The sequence below is a fragment of the Trifolium pratense genome, linkage group LG4 (genome assembly GCF_020283565.1).
Source record: "Trifolium pratense cultivar HEN17-A07 linkage group LG4, ARS_RC_1.1, whole genome shotgun sequence".
Lineage (NCBI taxonomy): Eukaryota > Viridiplantae > Streptophyta > Magnoliopsida > Fabales > Fabaceae > Trifolium > Trifolium pratense.
Genome location: NC_060062.1, coordinates 38,107,719 through 38,123,931, shown reverse-complemented (window position 1 = coordinate 38,123,931; position 16,213 = coordinate 38,107,719). Strand labels below are relative to the sequence as shown.

The window sequence follows — 16,213 nt, the reverse complement described above, 5'->3', positions numbered from 1 at the left end:
ACTAAAACAATATTTCCGAGTATAGATAACTAATCTATTGATACTCATATGATATTATATGAACATTAACAATATATAACTATTAGTTTAGGGCCTAAAAATTAATCTATTAATATACATCTGATATTTTATAGGTATAAATAATATATAAGTAATATTATAGGACCTCAAAATTTTGAACCGAGGCCCTCAAATTTTTGAGGCCCGATACCGTCGCACACCTTGCAGGTATGTGCAAGCCGCCACTGAAATAAACATAAGTTTAGTTGAGAGAAATTGATTCTGAAATAGGTTGATGTGTCACTTAAGTATTGGGCTGAGCGATGCGGGACGACAAATTTTGTAACTTAGGCAAAAAAAAAAAATACAATAAATCTTTTTTTTTCACCCCACCAACTTCTATAGCGCCCTTCTAATTTTCTATTTTACTATTCCGTTACTTAAATAGTGGACGTTATGAAAATTTGAAATTTGAAGGAAAAAACATTCTCTACCATGAAAATGTAAGATTTTACACTTCACTACTTGAGTTGTTGAGTAGTAGTAAACATGACTTGTATTTTTGTAATTTTGTAGAGCCCGTAGACGTGTAAATAAATTCAATACGAGTAGATTTAGTATTTATAAATTATAAGTCATTTTATGATTCAATAACCATTTTGTCTCCGTGAGTTTAGTTCAGTTGGTAGGAACATCGTACTATATGTGCAGAGCCGGGATTCGAACCGGGACACTCCACTTATTCACCTTTAGGGTCCGTTTGGTTCCATGGAAAGAAAGTGGGAGGAAAGAAAATTACGGAAACTAATGCATGAACTTGGACTAAAGTTAGTCTAAATTCATTCATCGATTTCCGTAATTTTCTTTGTTCCCTCTTTTTTTCCAGTCATCCAAACGGATCATTAAGGTGGATTTTTTATCCACTAGACTACTTGAAAAATAAATAATCATTCTCTTTTCTCTATATTTTGAAATAGAGAGGCAAAATCGTAACTTTCTGAAACTTTTTTTTTTGACACGTAACTTTCTGAAACTTAGAGGGCAAAAACTGTAATTTAGAAAAAGAAAAAAAAGAAAAAAAAAAAGAAGCATAACTGTTTAAGTTAGTTATTAAATTCTGTTATTATTAATCACCCACTGACTCACTCACTCACTCAGTTCTTCTTCTTCTTCTTCATTCCCATAATCCAACCGCCATGATACCCTCCATCAACGGCGATTCTTTCGCAACCACCGTTATAATCAAGATCGCCGCACTCTTCACCGTCGCCATCACTTTCTTCTGCCTCGGTAAAAACTGGTCCATCAACAATCAACAACTCATCTTCTTCACCGCCACCACAACAACAATATCCGATCAAGTCACCACATCCCCTAATTTCAACAAATTCTCCAACATCTCCGCCATAATCAATCATAACCAAACCCTAAAAACACCAGAAGAACCACTGAAAATCAAGAAATTAGGAGTCCTCAATGAGGACGGAACAATGTCGAATGAATTCGAGATTGGGGAATTTGATCCGGATTTTGTGGATGATTCGGTTAACACGACACGAGTTGATGATTCAAATGATGAATTGAAATTTACGGTGAAGAAGTTTACGTTGTGTTCAAGTAACATGAGTGATTATATACCGTGTTTGGATAATGTAGAGGCGATTGGGAAGCTGAAATCGGTGGAGAAAGGGGAAAGGTTTGAGAGGCATTGTCCTGTTGCTGAGAAACGGTTTAATTGCTTGGTTCCGCCACCTAAAGGTTACCGTTCTCCGATTCCATGGCCCAAAAGCCGCGACTTGGTACATTGTTAATTCACTCATACTAGTTATATAGTTATTATGCTAGGATTTAATTGATGTGCATTAACGCAGAAAATATGATTTTACACTGTCAATCAATCATAATCGTATTGTTGTATGCTAAAATTATTTTACTTAAATGGTTTCTACGTTAAACGAGTCATACAAACAGTGGCGGAACCAGAAAAAATAGTTTAGGGGGGCCACAATTTTTTTTAATATACAAATTAAATACGAAAAATATATTACATATAATAATATACGGTGTAAGAATATATGTTGGTCAAATTGTGTTCAAATAAGATTTTTTTTTTAGCAAATAAGATGTTCTGTTGATATTTATTTATGTTAGTTCAGTTAATTTTTTTAATTTTACTCAATATTATAAATTCAATTAGGTATACGTTATTTTTGGACGAACAAAGTCAAAGTTCATTAATATAAAATTAAACTATATAACTTAAAATAATACTCTACGTACATATACAGAGTGAAATGAAATCATCAATAATAGAATATAAACTAATATTTGCACTAATACTTGAACTAATATATATTATGAGTTTCTTATAATTATTAAAAATAAACTCTAAACAAATATTTACATTAATATTTGTACAAATACGTGTACAGAATTTCTTAAAATCATCAATAATATATTTGAATTAATATTATACCTATAAAAAAAATTATTTTTTTGGGGTGGGGAGGGCCGTGGCCACCCTCAGCCCCACCCTGGTACCGCCGCTGCATACAAATGATGAATTGTGATCGGATGACAGTATAAAAGTGTATCAAAATTATCTCTTTTTATCATACTTATATGTTATATAGTTATGCAATATAATTATACTCTTATATATGAATTTTCTTTGGTGAATAATTGAAAATGCTATGTGAGAAACTCTAGCAACATACTACCATGCTGTTTCAATACTCGATTTATGTTGGTTTTATTCCCTATATTGGGCTGGACTTATTCTCAAAAGTGGTGAGGTTCATGTGAATTTTATGAGTCCTATAGAATTAAAAGAGTGTTACTTAATGTTTGGCTAGCATTTCCCAAGTTTTTTTTATATATAAAATTTCGGTCCCTGTGGTTGTTAACTTCCTAATAAGTTTCTACATTTGGAGAAAATTTGCATTGGCAGAAGCTATAAAAGTAAAACTAACATTTTTTTTTCTAGAGACTAAATTGTACTAGTATAGGGTAAATTTCATTCTCCTCTCGTGTGATAAGCTTAGAGTACACTTTGGTTTCATCTTATTTTAAAATCTACACCCCTTATTGTATCCTATTTTAACTTAAATGAACCTTTTAATGATGGTGAACGAGTCTGAATGAATCTTCCAGCAACATTTTTCCTTTCTCCACAACTTTCAGTATCAGTGTCAATTAATTTTGCACATTTTATTATTGATTTTAGGATTTGAGAAGAAAAAAAATGAAGTTTTAATATTCACATATCAGTTTTGGAATTGGAACTTTGTCCAGAATATTTGTTTTTGTCTTTCATTATCTTATAATCGATAACGGGGGGGATCCAGAACTATATGTCAATGATGCTGAAAATCACAGATGGATAAAAAAATGTCTTGTTAGAGGTTGTAATTTAAGTTTCTCTGTGAAGTGATTATAATTTTCTCAATAGTATATTCACTCAAGTTTCTATTTCTGTGGGGTGGAGGTAGCTGTTCATTGGTTTTTTAATGTAATATTATGTTTTTTATTCTTGTAGGTGTGGTATAATAATGTTCCCCACAATCGTCTTGTGGAAGATAAAGGAGGTCAAAATTGGATTACCAGAGACCAGGATAAGTTCAAGTTTCCAGGAGGTGGCACCCAATTCATACATGGAGCAGATCAATACTTGGACCATATTTCTAAGGTCATTATGTACTTTGGTTTAACATTTTAAGACAGTATATGTGCATCTGTGATCATTCTGATGTTTATCATCCACATGTTGTAGATGGTTCCTAACATCACATTTGGTCAGAATATAAGAGTTGCACTTGATGTTGGCTGTGGTGTAGCTAGTTTTGGGGCATACTTATTGTCAAGAAATGTCATAACCATGTCCGTTGCTCCCAAGGATGTTCATGAGAATCAGATCCAATTTGCTCTTGAGCGTGGTGTCCCAGCAATGGTGGCAGCGTTTGCAACTAGACGTTTATTATATCCAAGTCAAGCTTTTGATTTGATACATTGTTCGCGCTGCAGAATTAATTGGACTCGAGATGGTATGAGTTTTCTTTTATCATGTGCATGGTTCTTAACAGCCAATTGACCATAGTTGCATGTTGTAATTGCAAGTTTCTCTAACTAGTCACAGTTTTATGTAAATGTCAATATTAGCATTTCAATTCATATCCACTCTCATGTTTAAGCTAGTTTTTATGGTATGAATGTATTTAGATGTCGTAAATTTCAACATATGTACTTTTTTATTCTTGAAAATCAATACAGATCCCTTGGTTTCCATTTTCTATTTAAACCTCTCTTCTTTGATCCTGATTTTTTCCCTATGAGATTCTTCATTTCTTCTTCTTGGGAAAATTAATACAACTGTAAAACTAAAAGAAGAGAGCTATTTCAACGTGCCCTTCACGTCTTTGTTTCAGTTGCTCGCTTTGAGTTTCGTCCAACACCACATTTTAACTTGTGATGCAGATGGTATTTTGCTGCTTGAAATTAATAGGATGCTAAGGGCAGGAGGGTACTTTGTCTGGGCTGCCCAACCAGTTTATAAACACGAGCAAAATTTAGAAGAACAATGGCAAGGTATGATTCAAATTGGTTACCATTTAGATTTAGTTATTGAAGCTTTTCAGCTATAGATTATGGCATTTGTGTGGATTGCTTAATTTTGTACCTTTATATTAATATTAGCATTTTCTGATATGATGTATTCACCAATTCTTACCATGTTTCCTTTTTAATGAAATTGTTCACTAATTCCAAAACAAAAGTTTAACTATTTAAACCTTCTTACTATGTTTCTATATTTATATGATATTACTTGCATGATGTTGAAGGAAAAATTTCTGAATACTATATGTCGTGAAATACCTGCTCAACTGCTCCAATTTTTGTACTTCTTCTATATTTACTACTCTAGTTGAATATTTAGTAATCTATTAGGGTTGGTCCAAATCTGTATTCCTAATATTGCAGCCTGCATCCGTTGTGAGTGTAACATTGGATTTTGTTATCTTCAGAGATGCTTAATCTTACTACCCGTCTTTGCTGGAAGTTTTTGAAAAAAGATGGCTATGTTGCAATATGGCAGAAACCCTCCGACAATAGCTGCTATCTAAACCGTGAGGCAAAAACTAACCCTCCACTCTGTGACCCAAGTGATGATCCAGACAATATCTGGTATAGTGTTCTTCCCTTCCTGATAATTTTTGCCACAAACAATATGTAAATTTACTATCATTGTCTTACGTGATAGAGCTTTTGAGAATAGAATCAAGGTCTAAGAAATAGGTCCATTTTACTAATATGTAGGTTGAAACGGTCGGGAAATGTAGAATTAAATAGTTCCTTCATTGATATTAAATGCTAGACTACTATATTTTTCATCCAAGGAAAAGCAAGGGAAACTAAATAGTTCTTCATCTAACCTTCCTGGAAGAAAAAAAAGAAACAAAATAAGATAAATAATTTGGAAGCTAAATGATGAGTATTTAAGACTGCGGAAGCAGTATATGTGAAATAACCTGGTTAGTGGTTATACACATTTGTATAGGGTTTCTACCTGCAGTCTTATAGAATTTTATATTTAGAAATAACCTTGACCCTATGCAGCCATGGGGAAAAACCTGATAAGTTTACCCTTTTTGGTAATTAAACAATCTGAGTAAAGTGTTTTTTGGTGTAAACCAGGTATCCTCCATGCACAACTGCAGAGACTAATCTGATTAAAGCTTTATAATAGGTTTTCATGCTATGTTTTATTACATTTTACAGGCCTTTAATTGGGTATTTAATTATTTTATTTATCAATTTAGGTATGTTAATTTAAAAGCATGCATCTCCCCATTGCCTGAGAATGGATATGGAGCAAATCTTACCAAATGGCCTGCACGTTTGCAAACTTCACCTGACAGGCTTCAAAGCATAAAACTCGATGCTTTCAAATCCAGAAACGAGCTTTTTAAGGCCGAATCAAAATATTGGAATGAGATAATAGAATATTATGTACGTTGTTTACATTGGAAGACAACGAGATTAAGAAACGTTATGGACATGAGAGCTGGTTTTGGAGGGTATTGTTTTATCCTATTTCCTTTGTTGTGTAAAATGCTAAAATATGACAGGATTTTTTTTAGTATGTACAATAATTTTGAGTATTTTGCAGATTTGCAGCTGCATTGATTAATCAAAATCTTGACAGCTGGGTTATGAATGTTGTTCCTGTTAGTGGCCCAAACACCTTGCCTGTGATATATGACCGAGGCCTGATTGGAGTTATGCATGACTGGTACTTTGTTGATCTTATTTAATGTTATATTAAAAACATACTAAAAGCTTGTACCAATATTTTGTGAACTTCTCAGCATGTAGTAATATTTCTCTATTTATGATTTCTATTTCAGGTGTGAGCCATTTGATACTTATCCAAGAACCTACGATCTTCTGCATGCTTCAAACCTGCTTTCTGTTGAGAAGAAAAGGTACTCTTTTTGTTGAGAGTTAAAAACTGAGTATTGTATTGAAAATATGTCAGGTTGTCCTTAAATGTGGGATAGACAAAATAAGTTTGTATATTCTCTCCTTAGGAATTTATATTTCAATATTTGTCCATCTTGGAATAAATTATATTGTAATTTTCATTTTAAATTGTCCATTTTGGGAGAACATATCTGTGTCCATCTTGTACCAATATTTTGTATAGGTTTACTGTATTTTTATTTGCGTTTGTTGGGAGTTCTTCTGCAGTGGTTCTTTACTCTGTTGCATTTCTCTCTTATCAGATGCAATGTCTCATCAATCATGCTTGAGATGGATCGGATACTTAGACCTGGTGGAGTAGTATACATCGATGATACTCTTTCTATCATGGATGAGCTTGTGAAGATTGCCAAAGCTCTCGGCTGGCGAGCTGCATTGCGAGAAACAATTGAGGGTCCACATACAAGTTACAGACTCTTGGTTTGTAACAAGGACCTACCACATGGTTGATCAGTCAGGGTTATAAAACTCATACTCTTAATTTTTACTGCAGCTGCAATGGGGAATTCAACACTCGACACAAGTTTAGGACGATGCAAGTGTAAATATCTCACTTCCTTCCTTGTAACTGTCTAGATTTTAGAGGCAATGAATGCTATTGATTCTTAACACCAGATTGCAAAAGCTGATTAGGTATAGATTCATTTGACTTTTGTAAAATTTAATGTGTATTACAAAGTTTAAGCGGGCATCTATTAATGTCTAGATTCATTGTAGAATTGATGTATCTAGACTATAATATAGTCTAGATACATAAATTCTACGATGAATCGAAAAAGTAATCTTTTTCTTATATATAGAACCGGAGGTTGTATTTTTTAGATTCATTGTAAAATTGATGTATCTAGACTATAATATAGTCTAGATACATAAATTCTACAATGAATCGAAAAAATAATCTTTTTCTTATATATAGGACCAGAGGTAGTATTTGATACTCCAACTGCACAGTTCTTAGATCAAAATTTTCTCGTCCATTCACTTCAGATCAAAATTTCCTGATGAAATTTTCTCATCTTCATTATTGCTTTGTACAACATCATTGTCTTCATCTCTCACTTTGCATTTTCCGATCCAAAATTTTCGCACGCTTTCCTTTTTCACCGACCTTCCGCATATCATCACTCTTGATCGAACGCTTTTGAAATCAATTTGTCTGAAGTTCGATGATGTCGTTGGTTTCAGCACCTTCTACCTTCTTTTCCACGACCTCTAATTGTTCTCCACCATATGGAACCTTGCATTTCCAATTGACGCTATAATTCTCTCGCCGATACAATCAATTTTCTATCATGTATCTCTTCATTAAGAACCGTAATCTTTTTACGCTCACTCTCTATTACCTCCATTTAATCTTCTAAATAACTTTATATGTATCCCTATAACCTAGCTTATAGTCAAATTAATTTTTTTTCTTCTTTTCAATTTGCTTTTATGATATGTTTATTTGAAATTATCAAAGCATTGTAGTCAATTTGCTTTTGATGATCTCTTAGCCTATACTTGCAAATCTATTTGTGAGGCACGACCAAGGCAGCAGGTTTTAACAGAGAAAGGTCAAAACTAGAAGAAGATTAAAGAGGGGTTTTAGTTCTGGCAATCGACACGGTGAAGATCGAGTTGAGTGGAGTTGGAGGAAATCATCACATTCTAATGATGGTTGTTTAGAAAGGTTTGTATTCAATCAGATTTTTATGATTTTCATCATATACTCAGAATTTTCATGATATACATTCAACCATTGTTGATATTGAGTTCTATATATACATGTTCATTTTTTATTTCAATTTTCTTTTTATTTTGAGAACAGAAGAAAAAAAAAGTGAACATAAATAACAAGCTTAAACAAAACTAGAACTTTGACCCATGCGGTGCATGGGTCTAATTAGGTGTAATATGTAACAATAAAAAATAAAATACAAAAATTCTAAGAGCATTTTCAATAAGAGTAGTATAGGAAATTTCATGGACTAATTATTCTATATTTGTTTATGTGCTTATTTTATATTTTATATATTTTTAAATAATTTTGGAACCCTTGTTTACTTATTAAAAAAAATTTGCTGATAACTAAAGGTTAAAAAATTGATAATAATTAAAGGTTAAAAAAAAATTAAAGACATAATCAAGAACATAAACTTAAGTAGACATCCATAAATAAATAAAAATTGTGATTAATTCCGCCGTTCAAATTTATTGAAAATCGGGTTAACATATTAGGATTCCTAAATTTTTTCATAATTGAAGCACATGTTTTAGCGGTTGAAAGGTTTTATTGTAAGTAAGGGATGCAGGTTCGATGACAATCTGTATTTTTTTAATATAAAGCTGCAATAAAAAGAAAGAGAAAATGAGAGGGGAAAAAATTTGGTTTAGGGTTAGCTTATGTTGGCAAGCTTATAATATAAGAGATTATCGGTTTTTAATTATTTAAATTGTGCAATGAAAATTGATGGTGCTTAATTGTCGTATGAAATCTTTCATATGAAAGTTGATGGAGCTTAACACTTTGTGGACATAATTTAAATCACAATTGGTCTGCTAGTGCATATTGTATCAATTGATCATCAGTTAATATTAAATCTACAATGTTAAAATCAAAATAATGAATGTGATTAGTGACATGACTATGGTTGTGTTTGGTTGTATTGCAAAAAAAAAAATGATTTAGCAGAATTGAGTTTGATAATAACTTTCTAAATTACACGTGATAATAACTTTCCAAATCTCACATGATAATTATTCTTTAAATTTATGATCCGGTAGAAAAAAAATATTGATCAGGAAAGACATAAAAATATTTCGTGATGAATAATATAGTCAACAATAATTTTGATATGATATACTTTTAAAATTGATGGTGCTTATCAATTATTGCACATAATTTTAATCACAATTATATATTTGCCATAATGGTTGGAAATATTGTCTTGCACTGAAGGGTTGCGGGTTCGAATAAACAAATAAGGGTTTAGAATTTGTTTGTGTATACAAACTTATAATATAAAAGATGAGACAACTGATACTCTTTTATTGCAACTAAACCGAAAAATTTCATAGGTTTCTATGTCTATAAGAAATATAATGGAGCAAGATATTTGAGAACTGTTTAATTTTACAATCGAAAAAGGAAGTTATTGAAAGTAAATGTTCTTTGGTTTACAAAATTATTTATTGGAGTTCAACACATTAGTTAATGTGTATCCTGCTTTATATTACTTATCACATGAAGCATTTTTATTATATTAATATAAGAATAAATATCACAAATTAATTGATATTCATTATATATTGTGACCTTATTATTTATTTATATATTATAAAATACTTACGATATGTTACACTTATTAAAAAGTATTAGTGTTAAGAAGTCTCACATCGGTTGAGAGATGGCCTGACTAAGTGTTTATAAACTAGAGGCAATCCTCACCTTACAAGCCGGTTTTGTAAGGATGAGTTAGGCCCAATACTCAATTCTAATATGGTATCAGAGCCTCTCCAAGATCCGTTGGGCCACCCGATATCGGGCCACCTACCATTTATATCCGCGTACCAAGCCCAATAGCGCTGGACGCGAGGGGGTGTGTTAAGAAGTCCCACATCGGTTGAGAGATGGCATGACTAAGTGTTTATAAACTAGAGGCAATCCTCACCTTACAAGCCGGTTTTGTAAGGATGAGTTAGGCCCAATACTCAATTCTAATAAGGGTAATGTTAACTTGTGCCCTAAGGGTATATGTTAAGCTACCTAAAAATAGAAATATAGCATTTAATGATACAAAGAATTTAATGTTTAGATAATTGAATACACCACAAGTACAATAAATTTTTTCCATATTTATCTTCTTAACATGTGCCCTTAAGGGCACAAGTTAACATTCTCCTTCTAATAATTAGCTTGTCCATTAACATATGTTTAGATGCAGATTGGGTATGATGAATTTAGAACTGAATATTTAGACCTAAGTGAGGTTAAGGAATATAAGGCCAACAAGGAGAATATTGAGGAAGCTCGACGAGAATATCAACTAAGGTATGATAAAAATATTTTAAATAAAATTTGTGACAATCTATCGTAACATGTTCATTGTAAAAATCCAATTATGATTGATGTTAATAGTATTCTTAAAGGGTATAATTTTAATAAAAGGATATAAAAGGATACAATTGTTAACTTGTGGTTTGGAAAGCAAGGAAAAATGAGTATTGACCGTTTAGTTAACAATTGTATCCTTTTAATAAAATTGGTATACACTTTAATAATACTATTGACATCAATCACATTTGGGTTTTTAATGCGAACACGTTAGAGTAAATTATCACAATTTTTATTTAAAATATATTTTTATCATACCTTAGTTGATACTCTCGTCGAGCCTTCTCAATATCCTCCTTGCTAGCCTTATATTTCCTAACCTCACTTAGGTCTAAATATTCAGTTCTATAATCATCATACTCAACCTGTATCTAAACATATTTTTAATAAACAAGCTAATATTCTCTAATAAGTGTAACACATCGTAAGTATTTTATAATATATTAATAAATAATACGATCACAATTTATAATGAATATTGATTAATTTGTGATATTTATTCTTATATTAATATAATAAAAATGCTTCATGTGATAAGTAATAAGTTGATAAAGAAATATAAAGCAGATACACATTAACTAATGTGTTGAACTCCAATAAATAATTGTGTAAACTAAAGAACAATTACTTTTAATATCTTCTTTTTTTTTATGGTAAAATTGAACAGTTACTAAATATCTTGCTCATCCATTATTTTTCTTAAAGAAATAGAAACTTATGAAATCTTTTGGCTTAATTGGAACAAAAGAGTATGAGTTGTCTCTTTTTGTTTAAGCTTGTTATTTTTGTTCACTTTTTTTCTTCTCTTCACTTCACTTCACTTCATGTGTTTATACTAAAATTAATTTTATGGATTAATAGATCGATACTGATGGAGAGTGAAAAAATGAGGATGAAGAATCTGGAGTCTGGAGCATAGCTGCTATCTATTCGATTTAATTAGTCGACTCAAAACATATTATACAATTATCATATGTCACGTTAGTTCAATTTACATGGTCAACAATACCACATCATCTTACATTGACCACATTTGCTTAAAAGTTACTTCAGAGATTTGTTTAAAACTTTTATAATTTTGTAGAAATATAAATCAAAATTTTATTTTATAATCACTAAAATTAAAACGAACCATATTTACGAGAACCAAAATTATAATTAAACCAAAAGTTGCATCACTTCTTTTAATCTATAATTTATATCTATAATACTCTCTTCGTCCTAAAATAAATGACATATTTTGACTTTGTGTACTATCCATATGATGTACTTTGACCTTATTTTTCTACTAATATATAAATGCATTTATTAGCATATGAGATGTTTAATTTGTCTCGATGAGTATTGTCGAAATATATAATTTTTAATAAAATATAATTTAAGATATTAACGATTAAAGTTGTATATTGGCAAACATGACAGTGGTCAACTAGGTCATTTATTTTGGGACGGAGGGAGTACTAATAAATATGATGCTAACTATGTTGCATGGGTACTCCATTTTAGACCGAGTATCGGTATCGGGTACGTACCGGGTACCGGTACACGTATGGTACTCCCCGGTACGCACCGACGCCATACCTATTTTTTTTTTTATTTTTTTTGCAATGGGTACACACGTGGTACACATGTGGTACGCGCGTGGTACACCAATCCAAAAAAACATGATTTTTTATTTCTCTTTTTTCTTTTATTATTATTATTATTTTTATAGGAAGATTTACGTTATAAAAGTAGCAACTATTGCTAAAAAACAATAACAAAATAGCCGCCAGAATTATTCACTCATTCATTGAAAAGGAATAGACTCAATTCAAAGAGAGATGAAGATCTAGTTTTTATTCATACCAATCTTCGTCTTCTCTCAAGAAAGAGAAATATTAATACTTATAATTATAGTACAACAAAAATGTGGGATATTCGTAGAGATGAATGAGATTTATTTAATATATAGTTGATATTTTTGAAATTGCTAGTCTTTCTCATGGTGAACCTAACTAAAGGTAACTTTTTTTAGTGATGATGAAGAGATAAATAATTGACTCTTTTTGAGCTAATTGATTTTAATTGCATATTTTGATGTTTCGAACAATTTAAATTACATTTAAAGTGTGGTGTGATATTTTTTATGTTTAATTATTTGTTTTAAGAATATAACTCTATTATTTGATATATATAATTATATTTTTTTAAAAAAATTTATAAGAACGTACCCGTACGTTAATTTTTCTAAAAATAACGTACCTCGTACCGGTACCGTACCCGGGAAACATAGCTAATAACTAATGTCATTGAGATATTAATTAAGAAAATATAAAAAGTTAATTATATTAAAAATAATCTTTTTTATACTTTAAGCTTAACCGTGGTGTGACGCATTAGTTACCATTTTTGTATTTTTTTTTTACAAACATTACCATTTTTTCTACTTAAAATGGATATATTTGTATTTTTTTAGTTAGTACGATGTTTCCACCATCGTTAACGATGACTAATCTCTTTCGAAAAATTTGTGCGACACATAAAGTAAATTTTTCCTTCGCAATCAAATCACCAGCTTCCTTGACCACATACTCCTCTTAGAACCAAACTTTTACCACTTAACCAATTTTTTTTTTTTTTTTGACACAAACCAATTAATTAAATGTTAGAACATTTGTAATTTTTTTATTTGTTTGGGGATAAACCTCCATCAAATCGAATATAAGAAAAACAAAAGGCTGCCGCTACCCTTTTCCCTCCTAGTATCACAGACAAGCTCCAGTCTCCTTCAATTCAACTAACTGCCCGGAGATACCAGCCGGAGTCCGTCGTCAGCCGCCACCAACAGTAAGAACTTCGCCAAAAGTTTCTTTCTTTTTATTTTTTTATTCTTTTAAATTATTTGGTTCCAATTTTTTTTTTTCATTTTTTATTATATTGGTTCATTTTGGCTTATTTTTTCTGTTTCACAATTATCTAACGATTCTTTGTTACTTAAATTTTTGATTATTTTCTCTGTTTGGTTCCAAATTTTTTTTTCAATTTTTATTATAATAAAAAACTGAGTTTGTGATTTTTGTTTTGTTTGGAAGGTTGTGTTTGTTTGGGTTTATATTTGAAGACCTAATGCTGGTGAATGCTTTGTGTTGAGATGGATTCAACCCATTTTACAACTGAATTCTTGCCTAGAACATTGAACCCTTTTTCACCTTACAACAAATTTTCATTTCTTAAACCTTTCAATAAACCCCCAAACCTAAAACTTAAACCCCACAAAGGATTTCGAGTTGTTTCGTTTTCGCAAAATCCGAAACCGAGTAGTGAATTGGCAATTTCTGGAAATAATGATAATGTGTGTAGCATAAGAGATGTTCGATCTTATGCGGGTCGTAGTAAGAAGATTGGTGGTGCATCGTCTTCTGGTGGTCGACTTGAAGGCAATGCTGAGTTTCGGAGACGGGTGAAGCGTAATGCTAGAACGAAAAGTAAGAAGCTTGCTGAGTCTTTATTCTATAGGTTGAAAAACCCTAGAGGGCGTGGGAATTATCCGGATAATTTCTCTGAGGATTTGTTACAGCAAATTGGTCTTGGATATGATCGGCTGGTTCGGTTCATGGCGAAGGATGATCCGAATTTGCGGCATCCTTATGATTGGTATAAATATGGTGAGTATGGACCGTATTCTTGGCGTGGAATTGTTGTTGGTGAGCCGGTTAGTGGTGGGATTACGGATGAGTGTGTGACGATAATTAATGAAGTTAAGGATCATGAAGAGTGGGAGGAGATTGAGAAGTCGGATATGGCTGCAGATTATGGGAAAAAAGTGAAGCAGTTGGATCAAACTAAATTAAGGTATTTTTGGGTTTTCATTAGGCACCCAAAGTGGAGAGTTTCAGAACTTCCTTGGCAGCAATGGACATTAGTTAGTGAAGTAGTGCTTGAAGCTGGTAAGCAGAGATTAGATAAGTGGACTTTGATGGGTAGACTTGGGAACAAGGCGAGGTCGTTGGTAGCGCAATGTGCAGCATGGATGAGACCTGATATTGTGTATGTCAAGAAGCCAGTGTTCCAGTGTAGGTTTGAGCCACAAGATAACTTTTTTAATGCGATAATTCCGTTTCTTGATCCTAGGACTGAAAATGATTACCTTTGTGAGTTGCAAAATGATGATGGAACTGTTGAGACGTGTACTTATTATGGTGGATTGTGTAAGATCGTGAAGGTGAATCAAAAGGCTTTTGTTGATGATGTTGTTAATGCATATCAGAAATTAAGTGACGAAAAAAAGTCAAAATGTTTGGAGTTTCTTTTGGGCCATCATCCGGTGGAAATTCTACATCCGTATACTAAAGAGTGGAAGGTTAAGTTAGAAGAGATGGAGCTTGGCTGTGACGCTCCTGATGAAGAAGATGAGGATATTGTTGGTGATAATGATACTGAGATTTTAGATTGGATTGAGGATGAAGGTAGTGATGGAGATGGTGATGATGAAGAAGAGGAAGAGGAAGAGACTGACAATTTTGATGTTAATGAAGACCAAGATCTAGTTACGGACATGGAAGAAACTGAAGATGGTAAATTTCATGCCTTGGAAGAAGATGTAAAGGGCTGGAATGAGTTTCGAAAAGCAACAAATAGTGCAGAGGCAATGGAAAATATGGTAAGGAAGAGTGTTGAACTTTCTACAAAATTATATAAGAAGCAAATGATGACAGCGGAGGAAACGGAGGAAGCAGAGGAAAAAAGGATGCATTCAGCAGATGGAGACGAAACTGTCTTGAGAGGAAAGAGAGCAAAGGTTAGTCCTGAAGAGTGGAAGTACATTGGGCTCGGTCCATGGAGAAAAAAGATTAAGAAGAGCAAACTTCCTCCAGACCTATTTCTGCGAGCGGCTGTTCGACCGTTCACTTACAGAAATCTTGTTAAAGAGATTGTTTTAACTAGGCATGCAATTTTGGATGGTGATATTGGTAGGAAAGAATAAGGATATAGTTGTGTAGGAGTGATGTCGAAAAATCTTCATGTGGCTCAGCAGCTTTCATTGCTCATCATGTAAGTTGAGAGTAGAAATGTAGAATGAATTATTTGCATTGCTTTGTAAAGACTTTTTCATGGTTACCTAGTTTCTGAAAAAGATTATGACAGCTTGGGAAATCAATTTAATCATACTTGTTCTTCTTTGTCTTTTCAAATTTTTTGATGTAAAATTTCTTTCTGGAGCATGTTTGTTATTAAGGTAAGATGTAAGTAGAGATAGGTCCACATAAAAATTATAAAAAAAATAGACATGCGAATTAATATATGAGTAGAGATATAGATCCACGCATAAATTATAAAAAATAGCCCTGCGTATTATTATATGAGATATTCCTACAAAAAATATTCAGACAATGTTAATTACTTATTCTATAGGGATAATAAATATATTTAACCCTTCTAATAAAGATGCTTGATTACCAACAATTAGTCCTCTTTGACGAGCAAATTATAAAATTAGTCGATGTATTGCAATCCGTTCTTAAATAGGTCTATGATTTTTTTAATATCTCAAATTAGTCTCTGTCAAATGTTTTTAGATGTTTTTAGATATGGTCC

General features: G+C 32.1%; 2 protein-coding genes across 2 annotated transcripts; both read left to right on the top strand.

Moving 5' to 3' along the window:
- Positions 1 to 1,119: 1,119 nt before the first annotated feature.
- LOC123882171 (probable methyltransferase PMT11) lies at positions 1,120 to 8,327 on the top strand. The gene is made up of 9 exons (XM_045930981.1): positions 1,120 to 1,799; positions 3,539 to 3,688; positions 3,773 to 4,043; positions 4,474 to 4,584; positions 5,022 to 5,181; positions 5,817 to 6,074; positions 6,167 to 6,289; positions 6,405 to 6,482; positions 6,783 to 8,327. Exons 1-9 carry the CDS (start codon positions 1,197 to 1,199, stop codon positions 6,988 to 6,990), a joined length of 1,962 nt encoding a protein of 653 aa, XP_045786937.1. The 5' UTR covers positions 1,120 to 1,196; the 3' UTR covers positions 6,991 to 8,327.
- A 4,941-nt stretch (positions 8,328 to 13,268) lies between these two features.
- LOC123882170 lies at positions 13,269 to 15,810 on the top strand. Its single transcript, XM_045930980.1, has 2 exons — positions 13,269 to 13,465; positions 13,711 to 15,810. The coding sequence occupies exon 2, from the start codon at positions 13,755 to 13,757 to the stop codon at positions 15,600 to 15,602; it is 1,848 nt and encodes a 615-aa protein (XP_045786936.1). The 5' UTR covers positions 13,269 to 13,465; positions 13,711 to 13,754; the 3' UTR covers positions 15,603 to 15,810.
- Positions 15,811 to 16,213: the final 403 nt, after the last annotated feature.

Excerpts from the sequence above, each read along its gene's own strand:
- LOC123882171 (XM_045930981.1), top strand. The coding sequence starts at position 1,197 with ATGATACCCTCCATCAACGGCGATTCTTTCGCAACCACCGTTATAATC. Across the intron at positions 3,689-3,772 it reads ACTTGGACCATATTTCTAAG|ATGGTTCCTAACATCACATT; the intron begins GTCATTATGTAC and ends CACATGTTGTAG. Across the intron at positions 4,044-4,473 it reads AATTAATTGGACTCGAGATG|ATGGTATTTTGCTGCTTGAA; the intron begins GTATGAGTTTTC and ends CTTGTGATGCAG.
- LOC123882170 (XM_045930980.1), top strand. The coding sequence starts at position 13,755 with ATGCTTTGTGTTGAGATGGATTCAACCCATTTTACAACTGAATTCTTG.